The sequence below is a fragment of the Dermacentor albipictus genome, chromosome 7 (assembly GCF_038994185.2).
Source record: "Dermacentor albipictus isolate Rhodes 1998 colony chromosome 7, USDA_Dalb.pri_finalv2, whole genome shotgun sequence".
Classification (NCBI taxonomy): Eukaryota; Metazoa; Arthropoda; class Arachnida; order Ixodida; family Ixodidae; genus Dermacentor; species Dermacentor albipictus.
This window is the reverse complement of record NC_091827.1, coordinates 88,481,004-88,498,759: the sequence shown is the minus strand read 5'-3', so window position 1 is coordinate 88,498,759 and position 17,756 is coordinate 88,481,004. Positions and strand designations below refer to the sequence as shown.

Here is a 17,756-nt window from a genome sequence, read left to right as displayed (position 1 = left end):
GTTTCCAGTTGCCAATTTTGCACGAAAAGTGTTATACAGTTAGGGAAAAACAGACGAGGTAACGGGCGACAGTCATCTTGCTTATGGGTTTAAGGGTTATTGCAGGGTTTCATGATGGACGCTCTTTCACATTATTTTTTTCCCACCTTATCTAACCCATATCACGTGTATATGGTTCCGGGCACCTGCCAGGGTCGCGGCGAGCCGTAACTCAAGAAAATAATGAAGAAAAGGGAAAAGTTAAACGCAATTGGCGTTTCCTCCGGCCGCAACTCGTTCCATGAGAGTACAGACCAGCTGAGTAACAGCCGCATCCTTCTCCTGGTCCCAGGATCAGCCTAAACAAAGAAGGTTGAACTAACAAAAGCAACAGCTATGCGCGTAACGGTTGAATAGATGGTGACAACTGAACGCATCTCGAGTTGATGATGATGTGTGGTTTTTTGTGGCGCAAGGGCCAGGTTTGGCCAAAGAGCGCCATGACAAGTTGTAATGTTGACGATGTATTATGGAAGATGTGACTTGGCTGTAAAGTGGCCTAAAAATATTCGCTGTAGAGTGCGTAAAATTAACTTGTTATAAAATTATGGCGATGACAGATGACGAATACTATGAACACTAAAATCCATCGTGAAATAATGATGCAGAATAGAAAATATATGAGATGGTAAAAATGCCTGGAGCACTGTTGCCTCGCCAGAGCCCTTCAAACACAAGGGCCTAGAGGCACGTGCTACACGAAAGAACTATCGCAGCGCCATCCTCTGAAGAGAGGAGACGCTACGAACATGTTGGGCTAACAACATGCAACACAACATCTTTCAGATAACTTAGGACTGCGTTAGTGTCGAAGAGCGGTTCTGGGCCGAGTAACATTACAGGATGAAGGGGAATATGCTGCCGGTATGCTAACGGAAAATGTTTCTTTCTGTCAGATTCGGCTTTCCGACACTCCAGGAGGACATGGAGGACGGTCAGCCTCTCCCCGCATCTACCGCAAGTTGGAGGATCATTTTCAGTGAGTAAGAAGTTGTGTGTACCAAATGTGTGTCCTATTCTAAGGCGACAGAATAGGACATCTGTTCGCCGTGATTTTGTTACGGAGGGCCAAGAACCTAACTGTGGCTTTATCACGTGCAGTTTGTTATTTACTTCTACGTCCCACTTACGTTGCCAGTGGTTTCGCAGTTTCCTTCTTAAGAAAGGCTTCAGGTCCGTGACAGGGACCGAAGCAGTAGGACTGACTGTATGCAATGAAATTGATGTGGCCATCTGGTCTGCTAGAACGTTACCCTCGATGCCCCTATGTCCAGGCACCCAGCATATAATGACATGCTGGTTAGACATATACGCTCTACAGAGGACGGAATAGAGCTCAATAATTACGGGGTTTCTGTGTTTACAGTGTGACTTCAAGGCTTTTACCACGCTTAAGGAGTCTGTAAATAAAATTGTTTTTTGAACATTTGATTTTCTGATATGTTTCATAGCCGACAGTAGTGCATAGGCCTCAGCCGTAAATATGCTTGTTTCAGGGTGCAGTACACCGGATTCCGAGAAGGATGGGCCAATGGCTGCGTAGGACACCCCGGCATGCGACTTAGAAGCGTCCGTATAAAACTCTGTGCACGAGTACTTGTACTGGAGCTCCAAGAAGTGCATTTTGATATGTGTCTCTGACGCATGTTTAGTGACCTGTACAAAGGATGTGTCACATTCTATCAGCTGCCACTCCCAGGGTGGTACTAGCTTAGCTGGAGGCATTAGGCGTTGGTCGAGAATTGGGACATCCATTTCCGTGCTAAGTTCTCTTGCACGCAGTGAGAAAGGACGTCTCACAGAGGGTCTGTTATGAAAAAGTGTTTCACATGTCAAGTCGTTAACGGTTGTGAAACACGGATGTTCCTTATTAGAGCGCACTTTCAGAAAATAGTTGAAGCTGATGTAAGTTCTCCGAAAATGGAGTGACCACTCATCGGACTCAACATACAAACTTTCAACAGGGCTTGTTCTAAATGCCCCAGTGGCCAGACGGATTCCCAGATGGTGTACGGGGTCTAACATCTTTAGCGCGCTCGGGGCGGCAGAGTGATACACTGCGGCTCCATAGTCTATTCGCGACCGAACTAGGCTCCTGTAAAGATTCAACAGGCACTTCCTGTCACTACCCCATGTTGTGTATGATAGGATTTTAAGTAGGTTCATTGTTTTTAGACATTTTTCTTTAACATGTTTTATGTGAGGAATGAAAGTGAGCCTAGAGTCAAGAATAACACCAAGGAATTTGTGTTCTTTGCTGACAGGAATTTGGTGTCCGCCCAGTTCTATACAAGGATCTAGGACCAGGCCTCTCTTTCTTGTGAAGAGAACACAAGCACTTTTGTGGGGGTTGACCTTAAATCCGTTTTCGTCTGCCCACTTGGAAACCTTGTTCAAGCCCTGCTGTACCTGTCTTTCGCATACTGTAAGGTTGCAGGATTTGAAGCCTATTTGTATATCATCTACGTATACTGAATAAAAAATGGCAGGTGGTAGTGAAGCACGTAGCGTGTTCATCTTTACGATAAAGAGAGTGCAGCTGAGCACGCCTCCCTGGGGTACACCAGTTTCTTGCGTAAAGGGACGTGAGAGTTCATTGCCGACTTTTACTCGGAAGGTACGATTTGACAAATAGCTTTCAATTGTGTTCAGCATATTTCCACGGATGCCAATTGCCGACAGGTCTCGTAAGATCCCGTAACGCCATGCCGTGTCATATGCCTTCTCCATATCGAGGAATATCGATAGAAAAAACTGTTTATGTATAAAGGCATCGCGGATATTTCCTTCCATGCGCACAAGATGATCGGTTGTGGACCGCCCTTCTCGGAATCCACACTGATAAGGATCGAGTATATTGTTGAGCTCAAGGAAATGTATAAGTCTGCGATTTATCATTTTTTCAAAAAGCTTACACAGACAATTAGTTAGAGCTATCGGACGGTAACTAGCCGCCAAGGAAGGGTCTTTTCCCTGCTTTAGGACAGGAACCACAATCGCTTCTTTCCATGTGGATGGGAGGTACCCCGAAGCCCAAATAGTATTGTATAGTGTAAGAAGTGTAACTTGTGCGTCAGTATGTAGGTGCCTGATCATGTCATACATGACTCTGTCTGGTCCCGGTGCAGTGCTTTTACATGTGTTCAAGGCAGCTCTCAACTCGGCAATACCGAAAGGCCGGTTATACTGTTCATTCTGCCTGGATTTCCTTATGATTGGCTGACGTTCTATTATTTCTTTATGCTTAAGAAAGGACTGGGAATAATTGATTGAGCTTGACACACGCTCAAAGTGCTCCCCTAGTGAATCTGCCTGGTCTTGCAGGGTTTCGCCTTGTGTGTTTACTAAAGGGAGGGAGTATGTTTGTCGCCCTCTTATTCTACTAACCCTGTTCCAGACTTTGGCCTCATCTGTATACGAGTTGATACCTGTTAAAAAGTTCTGCCAGCTCTCTCTTCTGGCCTGTCGGCGGGTTCTCCTGCCTTGGGATTTTACTTTTTTAAAGTTAATAAGATTCTCCGCAGTGGGGGAGGCGCGTAGCAACCCCCACGCTTTGTTCTGATTTTTACGTGCGATCCTACAATCGTCATTCCACCACGGAACACGCGGTTTGCACGACAGGCCATTTACTTGTGATATACATTTAGATGCGGCATCTATTACGAAGGCTGTAAAATATTCGACAGCAGCGTCAATTCCTAGCGAGGACATGTCATCCCAAGAAATACAAGATAGAGTTCGGAATTTTTCCCAGTCGGCAGTGTCAATTTTCCACCTAGGAGCCTGTGGTGGATATTCCTTTACTTCAGGTGTTCTAAGCAGGATTGGGAAGTGGTCGCTTCCGTAAGGATTGTTCATAACTTCCCATACGAGTTCAGGCAGTATACACGGGGAAACTAGGCTGAGGTCAATTGATGAAAATGTTCTGTTGGCGAGAGAATAATATGTGGGTGCCTTCTTATTCAGCAGGCATGCACCAGAAGAGAAGAGGAACTGTTCAACAAGACGACCTCGCGCATCTATACGAGAGTCGCCCCACAGGCTGTTGTGCGCATTGAAATCCCCAAGTACAACGTACGGTTCTGGCAATTCATCTATGAAGGACTGAAATTCATGTTTGCTTAGTTTGTAGTGTGGAGGTATATAAATCGAGCAAATAGTGATAAGTTTGTTTAGCAAAACAATTCGAACCGCCACTGCTTCAAGGGCCGTTCGTAGCTGTAAATGTTGACATGCTATGCTCTTTTGGATTACAATTGCAACACCTCCCGATGATGCGATTGCATCATCGCGATCTTTGCGAAAAGTAACATGCTGTCGGAGAAAGTTTGTGTGTTGTGATTTGAGGTGTGTTTCCTGTAGACACAGCACTTTTGGATTGTGTTTGTGTATAATCTCTTGCACATCATCAAGGTTCCTAAGAAGACCTCTGACGTTCCACTGTATGATTTGTGTATCCATATTTAAAGTAAGTTGGTGCTGTGTGTACGGAAACTGAAAGATGTCTTAGATTACAGAGCTCTTTCGAGGCCCTGTAATCGGGGTTTTGCCCTTTCTGGAGCGTTCGAGGGAGCCTCGCCGCTCCTTAGGCGCTTGGCGCGCCGTCAGGACAGTTGTAGTGTCCATTGCCTCTTGGGAGGCGCTGGACACATGCTCTTGCGAGCGAGCTTTCTGTGAGGGTCCTGCCTGGGAAGGCAAGATCCTTGCGCCCACCATACCGGAGGTCGATGGGGCTCCCTGATGGGTCTGGCTGCGCCCGCTGTTGCCAGCGCTGGATGGGGCCGGGGAGGTTGGGGCAGCCTCGGCTGCGCCCACCTTCGGGATCGATGGCCCCGTCTGCTGTGTTGGCGTAGCAGCGTTAGCTGCAGCCGCCGAGGGGGCGGATGGCGTCACTGCCGCCTCACTGAGTGTGGGTCGGACAGCCGCCGGAGGCCGTTGTGGCGCTGCCCCCTGACGCGCCACTTCGGCAAATGTGTTCTTAGGCAGGTATGCCACCCGCCTACGTGCCTCCTTGAATGATATATTTTCTTTCACTTTGATCGTGACAATTTCTTTTTCTTTTTTCCAAGATGGGCACGACCGCGAGTACGCGGCGTGCTCTCCATCACAGTTTACACAATGCAAAGAGTTCGTGCAAGCTTCAGACGTGTGTTCATGGGCACTGCATTTTGCACACGTTTGGCGGCCTCGGCAGCTCTGCGAGCTGTGGCCAAAACGTTGGCATTTGAAACATCTCAGGGGGTTTGGCACGTATGGCCTAACACGGAGCTTAATGTATCCTGCCTCGATTGACTCGGGCAGGACACTCGAACCGAAGGTGATTATCAAGTGTTTCGTTTGGATTTCTTTTCCATCTCGTCTTATCTTAATTCTTTTGACATCTATAACATTTTGTTCACTGAAGCCCTCCAAGAGCTCAGCCTCAGTGAGCTCCAGCAAATCATCGTCCGAGACAACGCCCCGGGTGGTGTTCATAGTACGGTGCGGGGTTACTGTTAGTTGGTTATCCCCAAATGACACAAGCTTAGACAGTTGCTCGTATTGTTTCTTATCGCGGAGCTCAAGGAGGAGATCACCGCTTGCCATCCTGGTCGCCTTATATCCGGCTCCAAAAACATCAGTCAAAGTCTTTGATACAAGGAACGGTGAAATAGTGCGCACTGGTTTGCCGGGTTTTTCCGAGTGAACTACGTGGAAACGTGGGAAGTTGTGGACTTGGCGTCCGAAAAACTGAAAAACTTCATCGGTGCGCCCTCTTTTCTGAGGGCGATCACGGAATGGAGGAAAAGAGCTATCCATAAATATATGTGAAATTTCTGCAGCAACGCCAGCCACCCACCATGGAGTCCAACAAGGGGACGCTGCAGGGCCTGAAAAACAGGGCCTGCAAACGCCAGCTGTACGTTGCCGCTATAACCTAATATGATATAACCAAGGTTGGCTACTCACACAAGGTTAACCCTTGCTGCCAGGAAGGTCGGAAGTAATAAAGAAATGAGAAGGAGACAGGAAAGGTGGAAAGTAAGGAAAAGACGAAGGTTGTAGGTAGAGAAAGACAGGAAAAGGCAACTACCGATTTCCCCCGGGTGGGTCAGTCCGGGGGTGCCGTCTACGTGAAGCCGAGGCCAAAGGGGTGTGTTGCCGCCGCCGAGGGGCCGTAAAGGTCCAAACACCCGGCATTGGCTCAACCCCCAGGATCCCCTTTTCCCCGGACACGGCTAAGCCGCGCACGGCTACACGCGGGAGGATCCAACCCTCGTGTGCTCGGGTACGTGGTGTCGCAACGCACCAAACGCCTGCTGACGCAGACGCCCCTGCGGGGCGCATCTCGAGTTAATCGCACGGGTGCGGAATCTATGAGAAACCTGTCCTTCACATTACAAGAGGTGCCAATAACTACCGCCGTCTAAAAGGAGTGAAAAAGGCAGCATAATGCTGACCGATGAACAGCTGTCAAGTCTCAAGATTGATCTCGTGGCGCTTTAGGAATGTGGGAGGAGTGGTGGCGTGGGTGGGGGGGGGGTATGCCACTTGATTTCGGGGGGGGGGGGGCGGGCCCCCCCGCCACCCCCTGGGTACGTGCCTGGAGAGGGGTATAGGAAAAGGCAACTGCCGATTTCCCCCGGATAGGTCAGTCCGTAGGTGTAGTCTACGCGAAGCTGAGGCTAAAGGGGTGTGTTACCTCTGTCGGGGGCCTTAAAGGTCCAGACACTCAGTATCAGGTCAGCCCCAGGATACCCTCTTTCCCGAACACAGCTATGCCGCGCACGCTTCGACGGGAGAGGGTCCAACCCTCGTGTGCTCGAGTACGCGGAGTCGCAGCACACCAAACGCCTGCTGACGCAGAAGCCCCTGCGGGAGCCGCGGCCGGGATATGATCCAGCGACCTCGCGCTTAGCAGCGCAACACAATAGCCGCTAAGCCACTTCCGCCCGAGTTACAAAGAAACACAACATGAGCTCATATGGTTCTGTTCCCGCGTTTCTTTTTTTTTTTTCTGGTGCGTCGCGCACGGCTGAAGGCTCGTCTGAGAAGGCTCGGCTTGGTAACACTAGGCAATCTTTGTTTTATCTCTCGTGTTTTCTTGTATTTATAGCACAGACAAGTGCGCTCGGTGTGTTTTTCTTCTCTAGTGTTACGTGATTCCATGCACTTTCCACTAGTAAGTATTGCATTACTTTACCTTGTCGGAGAAGCAAGAAAGTGACACCCAGCATTTGTCATCGTGATAAAGAGAAAGGAGTAAAATTTTCTATTCTAACAATAACCCGTGAACTAAGTTAAGAAAACTGAAGCATGAAGTTTGCAGTCTTGTGTTTGAGCAATAAAAGCACATATAAAGATCATCTGCAATGCTCGTACGATCACACTAAAAGCATACGAAAGTGATGTATTGTGATCGCTTTGAAATACGCCAATAGTTTGTTAGTAGGACTTCTGCTAAACCATCAATATGTGACAATTCCACAGAAGCTGTAAGTTTACGTATAGATTTCGTTAGCTTCAGATGCTTTAACAGATGCCGTTTATAAAAGTACGATATGTATTTTTGGTGCCCCGTTACTGATTTGTAAAATCAGTGCTTCCGTGTTGTTTTTTCACCTGGTGAATTTTCTAATCGTCTCTTGTTTTGTTATTTTTCTTCCCTTACCCCATCCCCCTGCGCAGAGTAGCCAACCAGAGACGTAATCTGGTTGTCGGCTCTCCATTTCACCTCCTGCTTTCTTTCCTACCTTCCGAGTTTTCAGCAATTTTTGTATAAAATCGAAATCCAAACTCGGGATATCGTTTCCGACAGTCGGTAGAATTAAATCTTTTTTTTTCCTCTAAATGCGACACATTAAGTTGGCATCGGCTCAGCGGTTATCGCTAGAGACCATTACAGCGTTTCGCATACAGGTATGTTTAATTTTCATTGATGCTTCCTAAATTAGAGATATGTAAATCGCACCAAAGTACGTATATATAAGTAGGGAAATCAGATTTCGGCGCGAGGTAAAGTTTTTGCTTGACGCCTACCTCCGTTGACTTTGCTTAACGTGATGCGCACCTTGCCATATTCTCTTGGGCGCGACTAGAAACCGAGCGATCTACTGACGCTTCTTCCGTCCGTTTGCGCCGGTCAATAGACGAGCAAGTTTTATCACTGGATTGCCCGTTGCGCTCGCCTATTGGTTATTCTTTCAGCTTACCTTGTCGAGTGATGGCGACGGGCTCCGTCGCGGTGCTGCAGGACCGTCCGCGACGACGAAACAGGTCGAGCAGTCTTCCTGATACTAGCGCTGGCTCAAATAGCTGCAGGTTGTAAACGCGAGGAGTTGCCGATGCTGCGAGGAAAAAGAGCAGCTGCTCTTTGTCGCAATATTTCAGGCGACTGGCGTTGTCGACTTCCCTCTCGCATTCCCCCTCTGCTTCTCACCCTCCGGTTGGTGTGACAATCCAATCCACACATTTATTGTTGGCCTGGCACCTCAGCCACAACTGATCTTAATTTTAGTGAAATAGGGTTCGATAGCGCAAAAGCGACTTCCACACTGGAGGATTAAATGCGATTTGTTGATGTTGATGTTGAGTTTAATGGCGCATAAGCAACTAAGGCCATCATGCGCCAACAGCAAGGTATAATGTAGGGAAAAGCTGGGTAACCTCAAAAGGTCCTTTTCTGATAGAGGACCCCGAGGATTTCAACAAATTAAATAAACACCTCAGCGTTCTTCTCAGGCATGAGAAGGTGGACGAGGTGTGTCACTGGATGTGAAAGTGAACAAGGTCAGGCTTTACAATTTTTCAAGAAAACCGGTTTCTTTTAAAAAGCTAAATACGTGAATTGTGCCAACCAGTGCATCTTCGCTTAAAATCAATGAAGGATGAAAAGGAATGCGTTCGCTGTAAAATAGCGTAAAATATTTTTTTCTCAATGTCTCAAGTTGCCTGCAGGAGAGTAAAATGTGGGTTACTGTAAGTTCGTCTCCGCATTTGTCACAAACAGGCTTGTCTTTTTTGGTCAGCAAGTAATTATGGGTGAGGTGCGTGTGTCCAATGCGGAGTCGACATAAGACAACTTCAGTAAAACGTTCTTGGTGTGAACATGACTTCCACTCTTCGATGATGGGTTTTACAAGGCGTAGCTTATTGTTCGTTTGATTGTTCCATGCGGACTGCCATTTTTCTTTCAGTTTATGGCACACTAATTTCATGCAATCTCTGTAAGGAATTCTTATGTTTTTGATTTGCTTATTTCGAGCTTTCGCTGCACTCTCGTCTGCTTTCTCATTTCCACAGATTCCTACGTGGCTCGGCACCCAACAAAATTTGATCTTTTGTCCCCGCCTCGCGGCTTCTGTTATGTTGTGTAGGATGTCACCGATTACTGGCAGAACTGCATTCCTAGGCTGAAGTGCTGTAAGTATGCTTAGTGAGTCTGTATAAATGATGCTGTTTTCAATGTTTTCATGTAATATTCTTTCCACAGCCATGGAAATTGCATGACTCTCTGCAGTGAGAATTGATGCACATTGCGGCAGCCGTACCATTTCTTCCCAGCTATTTTGTATCACAGCACACCCACGTAGTGTGCAGCTTTGGAACCATCGGTGTAAAATGCTGTATATTCCACATATTTTTCTTTTAGTGCTAAATATTCTTGTAATATATGTTCCTGCGGCGTTAGTTTTTTCTGAAAACGTGTTAACGAGAAGTCACAAACAGAAGGCAAGCAATACCATGGTGGCAGTGGATCGCGTTTCTGGGCAATACCAGGCAGTGTGTCCGTTACATGCAACTCTTGTAATTTCTCTTCAAAACGGAGAAGGAGTGGCCTGATAGCCTGGGGTTTGTTTGTGAATAATATTCTAGATGGGCATTTGTTAACTATTGGGTAACATATATGTTTGGGCAAGGAACGGATTTTTAGAACATACGAGCATGTCAGCATGCTTCTTCTGTCGGCAAGTGGGGGTTCGTTAGTTTCTACATACAAACTGGTTATGGGCGACGTCCTGTAGGCACCAGTTGACAAGCGTAAACCTAAATTGTGTACTGGGTCCAATCGTTTCAAGTATGATGATCTGGCAGAGCCATACACTATACACCCATAGTCTAAGGAGGAGCGTATGACGGAGCGGTATATTTGTAGAAGGCATGCCCTATCAGAGCCCCAGCGTTTCCGTGAAAGGACTTTAATTATGTTGAGTGCTCTAGAGGCCTTGTTTTTCACCGTGTTTATGTGAGGTAGGAATGTTAGCTTTTTGTCAAATGTAATGCCAAGAAATTTGTGCTCGTTTTTTACTGGGAGTTCGGTTTCATTAAGGTGTAGGGTGGGATCAGCCTGTAAACCTCGTTTCAGCGAGAACATAACGGCCACTGTTTTCTGTGGAGAGAACTGGAACCCATTTTTATCTGCCCATGTTGCTAGTTTGTTTATTGTTAACTGTACTTGCCTCTCGCATGTTGATACGCTTGATGATGTGCAAGCTATCTGGAGATCATCAACGTAAACTGAATACATAATGGATTTCGAAATTATTTGTGCTAGGGAATTCATTTTTACAATAAAGAGTGTAGTGCTTAAGATACACCCTTGTGGTACCCCATTTTCCTGACTGAACCTCCTTGAGAGAGTTGAACCGAGGCGCACATGGAAGGAACGGTTGGATAAAAAGTCACGCAGGCAGTTTAACATCCTGCCGCGAATGCCCAGATCTGCTAGGTCGCGGAGAATGCCATACCCCCAGGTAGTATCATAAGCCTTGTCTAGATCAAAAAAGACGGCAAGGCAGTGTTGTCTATGGATGAATGCCTCTCGAATTGTGTTTTCAAGTCGAATGAGGTGATCGGTTGTAGAGCACGTTTTTTTAAAACCACATTGATGGATGTCGAGTAGTTCACGGGAGTCTAGAATAAACATCAATCTAATATTCAGAATGCTCTCGAAAGATTTCGCCAGACAGCTGGTAAGGGCTATTGGCCTATAACTGCCGGGGGATGTCGGTGGCTTTCCGGTTTTCAAAAAGGGTACAATAATAGCTTTTTCCAGGCCTCCGGTATTTTCCCTTGTAACAGTATCTTATTAAAAAAATTCAGAAGTGCATTTATAGCGGATTCGGAAAGATGTGCCAGCATTTCATAATGAATTTCATCGGGCCCTGGTGCAGTTTGTTTCCCGGCAGACAGTACTCTAGTGATTTCTTGATGAGTGATTAAGCTATTATACGGCTCATTTGTGCTGCCACTAATCGGAAGCCTTTGCTTTTCAGCCACGTTCTTATATTTTAAAAATGACTCAGTGTAGTGTGAAGAACTAGAGACTGCAGCGAAATGTTCTCCTAATATGTTGGCCTGTTCCTCTATACTTGTTTGGATGCCAGGGGTTGTCAGGAGAGGAATTGTAAATGGGGAGTAGCTACCATGGAGCTTACGTACCTGCTCCCACATTTTTTTTTATGTGACTGTGCTATTTATTGATGAAACGCATGCTTGCCATGACGTCTTTTCGGCATTACGGCGGACGTATCGTGCTTTAGCTCGCGCCTTTTTAAAGATTAGGAGGTTGTCCTGAGTGGGATATCGGCGAAGGACACCCCAGGCTTTATTTTGTTTTCGCTTTGCTTCTTTGCATTCCCGAGTCCACCACACCTTGTGATTTTGTCTCACCACTCCTGAAGTCTGGGGGATAGCTAAACGGGCAGCGGCTAAAATACAGGTTGTGAGTTGTTCATAGAGATCATCGACACTAAGGTCTTCAGAAAAGACTTCATCTAGATTGGCTTTTTCTCTAAACAGTGTCCAGTCAGCTGCTTGGAGCTTCCATCGTCGTGGTTTCTTTGGAATGATTGCAGGTGAGGATGGAAGAGTGAGTATGACTGGCAGATGATCGCTTCCATACAGGTTATCTATGACGTCCCATTTAAAATCGTTAAAAATACAAGGTGAACTAAAAGATAAATCAATACAGCTCATCCTTCCTGAGCTTGGGGAGCAGTATGTTAATTTGCCAGAATTCAACAAACAAACATTATTGCTTAAAATAAAATCTTCTATAAATTGTCCTCTTACGTCTGTTTTCTCGCTTCCCCAAAAACTGGAATGCGCATTAAAATCCCCAACTACCAGATAGGGTTCTGGTAATTGTTGGAACAGGTCCTCTAACTCATGAAGGGTTATTTTCAGCTGTGGTTCTAAATACACAGAGCACACCGTAATCGTTTTGTATGAGAGCAAAGTGGCTGCCACAGCTTCAAATTTAGTTTTTATTTTGACTTCACGAGCTGCAATGCCACTTTGTACAATGATGGCTACCCCTCCTGAGAGCCTGTTTGCTTGCTCTCGGTCACGGCGAAAGACTTTGTATTTTTTTTAGTACACTTGTATGCTTAGGACCTAAGTTCGTTTCCTGTAGGCACATTGCTACAGGAGAGAAAGAATTTATTATCTCTTTTATATCACTAAAATTATTTAGGAGTCCTCTGCAATTCCAGTGTATTAGGAACGCCATATTGATTTATGTGTGTGGGGTCGGGATACGTTTAATTGGTTTTCGCCCCGTGATTCGGGGGTTTTCCTTATACGCAGTATCCAAGGAGTTCCGCCGTCCCTGTGACGTTGACGCCACGGAACCACCTTGGCTTGTCTCCATTACCTCATCAGAGGCGCTGGAGGGTCGTGCAGACTGCACGTCGGCACTTTTTTCAGACCTCTCCTCGTGGGCAGAGGCCTTGAGGCTTGCCAACTCGAGGGATGGCATAGCCTGCTTTGCGGCTGGTGGAGCAGCGTGAGCTGCTACCACCGGGGGCGAGGATGGCTCCGTCCCAGCCTCACTATGTGTGGTCTGGGCAGGTGCCGGAGGCCGGTGTGGTGGATCGCCCTGTCGCACCACGTCGGCGAAGTTCATGTTCGGCTTCAGTGAAAACTTGTTTTTAACTAGGATGCGGTTTCTAGCCTCTTTGAATGAAATGTTCTCAATTGTTTTCAATGTAATGATTTCTTTCTCTCTCTTCCATGAGGGACAAGATCTGGAGTATGCAGCATGCTCTCCTTCACAGTTCGCGCAGCGAGGTGCTGCTTCGCATATTTCAGAAGCATGGTCTTTGGATGCGCATTTCGCGCAGGTTTTGCGACCACGGCAACTCTGGGAGCCATGGCCAAATCTCTGACAGTTGAAGCAACGTCGAGGGTTCGGTATGTATGGGCGAACTGCAACTTTCGTATACCCAACTTCAATTGTCTCTGGAAGTGTGCAGCAAGTGAAAGTCAAAATTAGATGCTTGGTAGGTAACTCTTTGTTGTCTTTTCTTATTTTAATTCTCTGAACGTTGCTGACATTTTGTTCGGAAAGCCCATTTAGCATTTCTTCTTCGGAGAGATCCAAAAAGTCAATTTCAGAAATCACCCCACGCACTGTGTTCAGCGATCTGTGGGTTGAAATTAAGACGGGGATGTCTTCAAACGACACGATATTAGCAAGTTTGCATACTTGAGCTTTGCTTTGGATTTCTAGCAGTAAGTCACCGCTAGCGAGCTTTGTTACTTTATAGTTGGTGCCTATGGCTTCTTTCAGACATCTTGCTACCGTGAACGGGGATATTTTTCTAGCCGGTTTTTCTGGCTTTTCACTGTGTATCACGTGATACTTAGGGAAGATTTCTTTGGTTGTTTGGAAAAAATCAGCAGTGACATCGGTCCGCCCTCTTTTCTGAGGGCGATCTGGTTTGGAAAGAGGTGCCATGGGAAAATGTATTATTCGGCCGCGGTGCCAGCCACCCACCGTGGAGCCCTACAAGGGGACGGGAGAGGAACTTGTAGGTAAGTCCTCCCCACGCCAGCTGTACAACGCAACTATAACCAAATATGGCTGAACTCAGGACAGCTCGCCACACAAGGTTAACCCTAGCCAACAAGGAAAAAAGGGAAAACGCAAGAAGAGATGAGGAGACAGGAGAGTTGTGAGAAAGGAGATAGGAAAGTGAAAGATATAGGGGAGGACAGGAAAAGGCGACTGCCGATTTCCCCCGGTCGGGTCAGGCCGGAGGTGCCGTCTACGTGAAGCAGAGGCCAAAGGAGTGTGTTGCCGCCGCTGGGGGGCCGTAAAGGTCCAAGCACCCGGCATTGACTCAACTCCCAGGATCCCCCTTTCCCCGGACACGGCTAAGCCGCGCACGGCTACACGCGGGAGCGTCCAACCCTCACGTGCTCGGGTCCGTGGTGTCGCAACACACCAAACGCCTGCTAACGCAGACGCCCCTGCGGGGAAATGCGATTTGTATCTAAGGACATTTGTACTTATGTCATTCTTTGACTGCTACACATGGTTATTTGATTTCATTAGACAAAGACGACTTCCACAAACGAATGAGTTCGTTTAACTCATTAAAGTGTGTTTCTGTACTGAATGAGTACTCTTCCCTGAGGTGATATGTGGTGTTTAATGGCGCAAGAGCCAGGTATGGCCAAAGAGCGCCATGCCAAATGGTAATTTTAACAATGTATTGTGAATGGCGTGGACACCATGGAATTCATCATGGTACATGTGGCATGGCTGTAAAAAGGCCTAAAAACTGTCGCTGTAAATGGCGTAAAATATACTAAAATCATGACACTAACTAGTTGGCGACATGGGCGATGGCAATTGGGTTTCGTTAAAAATATGATGGAACAAAACAAAACATAACAGTGACACTAGAGCCTCAAGAGTGCCCTTGAATCGACGGGCTGCTAGTCGTGAGCTAAAAATTACCTGTCCCAATGATTTTCCGAGTACCTGTTTCCGCTAAAGATCTAAGAAAAATTACAGGTTAAAAAGCGGTTCATCGCTAAAAAAATGCAGGGTGAAGGGGTAAATTCTCGCAATATGCAGCAGGGAAATACTTTTTCCTCTCTGTTTCTATTGCAGGGCACTGAATAAGAACATCCCCGCAGGGGCGTCTGCGTCAGCAGGCGTTTGGTGTGTTGCGACACCACGTACCCGAGCACACGAGGGTTGGATCCTCCCGCGTGTAGCCGTGCGCGGCTTAGCCGTGTCTGGGGAAAGGGGGATCCTGGAGGTTGAGCGGATGCTGGGTGTCTGGACCTTTAAGGCCCCCCGGCGGAGGCAACACACCTCTTTGGCCTCTGCTTCACATAGACGGCACCTCCAGACTGACCCACCTGGAGGAAATCGGCAGTCGCCTTTTACTGTCCCTCTATTCAATCTTTTACTTTCCCTCTCGCTGTCTCTTCTTTCCTGTCTTCTTATCACTTCTTGTCACTTCCGAATTTCAAGGCGGCAAGGGTTAACCATCTGGGCGTGGCCTTCCTTGGTCATGGTTATATGGTTATAGCAGTTATGTATGGCTAGTGGTTCTTAAAACACTCCCATGTTGGGCTCCATGGTGGGCGGCCAGCTTAGCTGCCGAACGTATATGTAATTACGTGGATAGAACCCCCTCTTCTGCAAAATCTGATCGGAGGCCGAAAAGGCACCGGACCGGTAATGAACTTCAGTAAACCTAGCGATAGCTTTACAAAATTTTTTGTCGTCACGTCTGAAACTGAACAAAAAATTCAAGACATGTCCCCTTTCCTCATTGCCAAGGCACTCAACGAGTGTATTGGCGATACCTACAAAGCAAAGAAAATGAATTCTGGAGACCTCTTGCTCGAAGTTATGACGGCTGAGCATAGCAGGCAGATTAAGAATCTTGAAAAGATCGGTGAGAACAGTGTGTCTGTTTCACCACATCGTACACTGAACTACGCGAAGGGTGTGATTTCAGATACAGAACTCCTAAAGTGCACAGACGAGGAAATCGAAGAAGCCTTGAGAGATCAGGGTGTTCAATGTGCAAGACGAATTAAATTTAGGAAAAATAACATTGAAACTCCGACCAAACACATTGTGCTGACCTTTAACTCCTTAACGCTTCCAAGTGCCGTTAAGGCCGCTTACCTGTACCTTAGAATAAGACCATATTTGCCCAATCCCCGCCGGTGCTTTCGGTGTCAGAAATATGGCTACGGATCCCAGTCATGTCGCGGAAGGGCAACCAGCGCTAAATGCGGTCAACCAGACCATGGTGATGAAACGTGCACAAGCGAGCTGTACTGTGCAAACTGCGCGGGTCAGCACGCGGCGTTTTCCAGATCTTGTCCCGAGTGGAAAAAAGAAAAAGTGATTGCATTGAACGTACGGGAGAACATATCATACATTGAAGCCAAAAAGAGAGTCGCGTTTGCCGATAGAGGTACTTACGCGCAGGCTGTGCATAGAGGGCGTGCGCCGCCGATGGTGTCAGTTGGAACACAAGTGGAGCTGCAGGACAAAGTGTCAGCACACCGGCCCTCCCCACCCAGTGAAAATACAGACACTCGTAGCAAACCTCTTCCAAGAGGCCCAGAGGCTTCTGCTGGGGCTGACGTCAGTCAACACGCGGTAGAGGCCACGAAGGTCACACCATTGGTGCCGAAGGAGCGCTTTCTTTCCAAGAAGTCGGCACCTTCATCAAGCACCATCAACGATGAACGCCCAAAGGGCGATGATATGATGGAAGTGTGTCCGCCGGACACGAATCAAACAAAAGAGCCTACATCTGGTAGGCAAACCAATAAGTCGGGGATTCCCCCTGGAAAACACAAAGGGGGTAGACTTCCGGTCATTCCCCCTGCCAAGGAGACGTGACCCAAAAAAGCATTTTAGCAAGTTTCTTGCTCATTTACATATGTCATCTTTGTGATCTTTTACATAGAATCTCTTCGTGAAGTACTTCATAGTCCACATCATCAAATATGGCTACTATTGTGCAGTGGAACTGCCGTGGTCTAAGAACTAATATAGATGACATTTACGATCTTTTCGAGGACGCTGAGGCTTCTCTTATGTGTTTGCAAGAAACTCATTTGAAAGGTTGCCATAAACAACCTCTGCGTCGATATGGCATCTTTCGAAAAGATAGGGAACAGTCTTCAGTCGCATCCGGAGGAGTCGCTATAGTGGTTGCTCAAGGAGTCCCAGTACGTGAAGTGAAGCTTAACACCAACCTAGAAGCTGTTGCAGTAAAGGTTCAGATAGAAAAAAACAATAACAGTATGCTCCCTGTACTTACCACCAGGTAAGAATATCACAAGAAAAGAACTAGAAAATCTTGTGGACGAACTTCCAGAACCTTTCCTGTTATTGGGTGATTTTAATGCTCATAATAACATCTGGGGCAGTAGCCACACTGACGCAAGGGGCAAAATGGTAGAAGAATTTTTAGACAACTGCAATTTGTACCTTTTTAATGATGGAAAGCCAACATATTTTATTGCTCAATCACAATCTACTTCAAGCATTGACCTCTCCTGTGGCACGCCGTCACTTGCCGGGTTTTTTACTTGGGACGTGAGGGAGAACCCACGTGGCAGCGACCACTACCCTATTATATTCAAGCCGATCGACGCGCCTCCAACAATGCCAGCACGAAGACAGAGATGGAAGCTGGGTAAAGCAGACTGGTCTCTTTTTTTGGAAAGCTCCGAAATAAGGATTGATGATGTCATCGCACTCAATATTGACGACTTATGTGATGCGATAACCAAACAAATTTTAGATGCAGCTGAAAACTCCATACCACTCTCACAAAGGAAGCTTCCACGTAGACCAAAACCGTGGTGGAATGATGCGTGTGATAAAGCCCGTAGGAAACAAAACTGTGCATGGTCTCGGCTAAACAGGTACCCAACTTTCGAAAATTTATTGTTTTTTA

At 46.8% G+C, this 17,756-nt stretch overlaps 1 protein-coding gene across 1 annotated transcript in view; it reads right to left on the bottom strand.

The window, feature by feature from the left end:
* LOC139048051 (sulfotransferase 1C2-like) overlaps positions 1-17,756 on the bottom strand; it is a 212,818-nt gene that overhangs the window by 13,111 nt on the left and 181,951 nt on the right. The window contains exon 3 of the mRNA XM_070522432.1: positions 8,232-8,366. Within this exon, the coding sequence (XP_070378533.1) occupies positions 8,232-8,366 (135 nt within the window). The remainder of the gene's footprint in view (positions 1-8,231; positions 8,367-17,756) is intronic.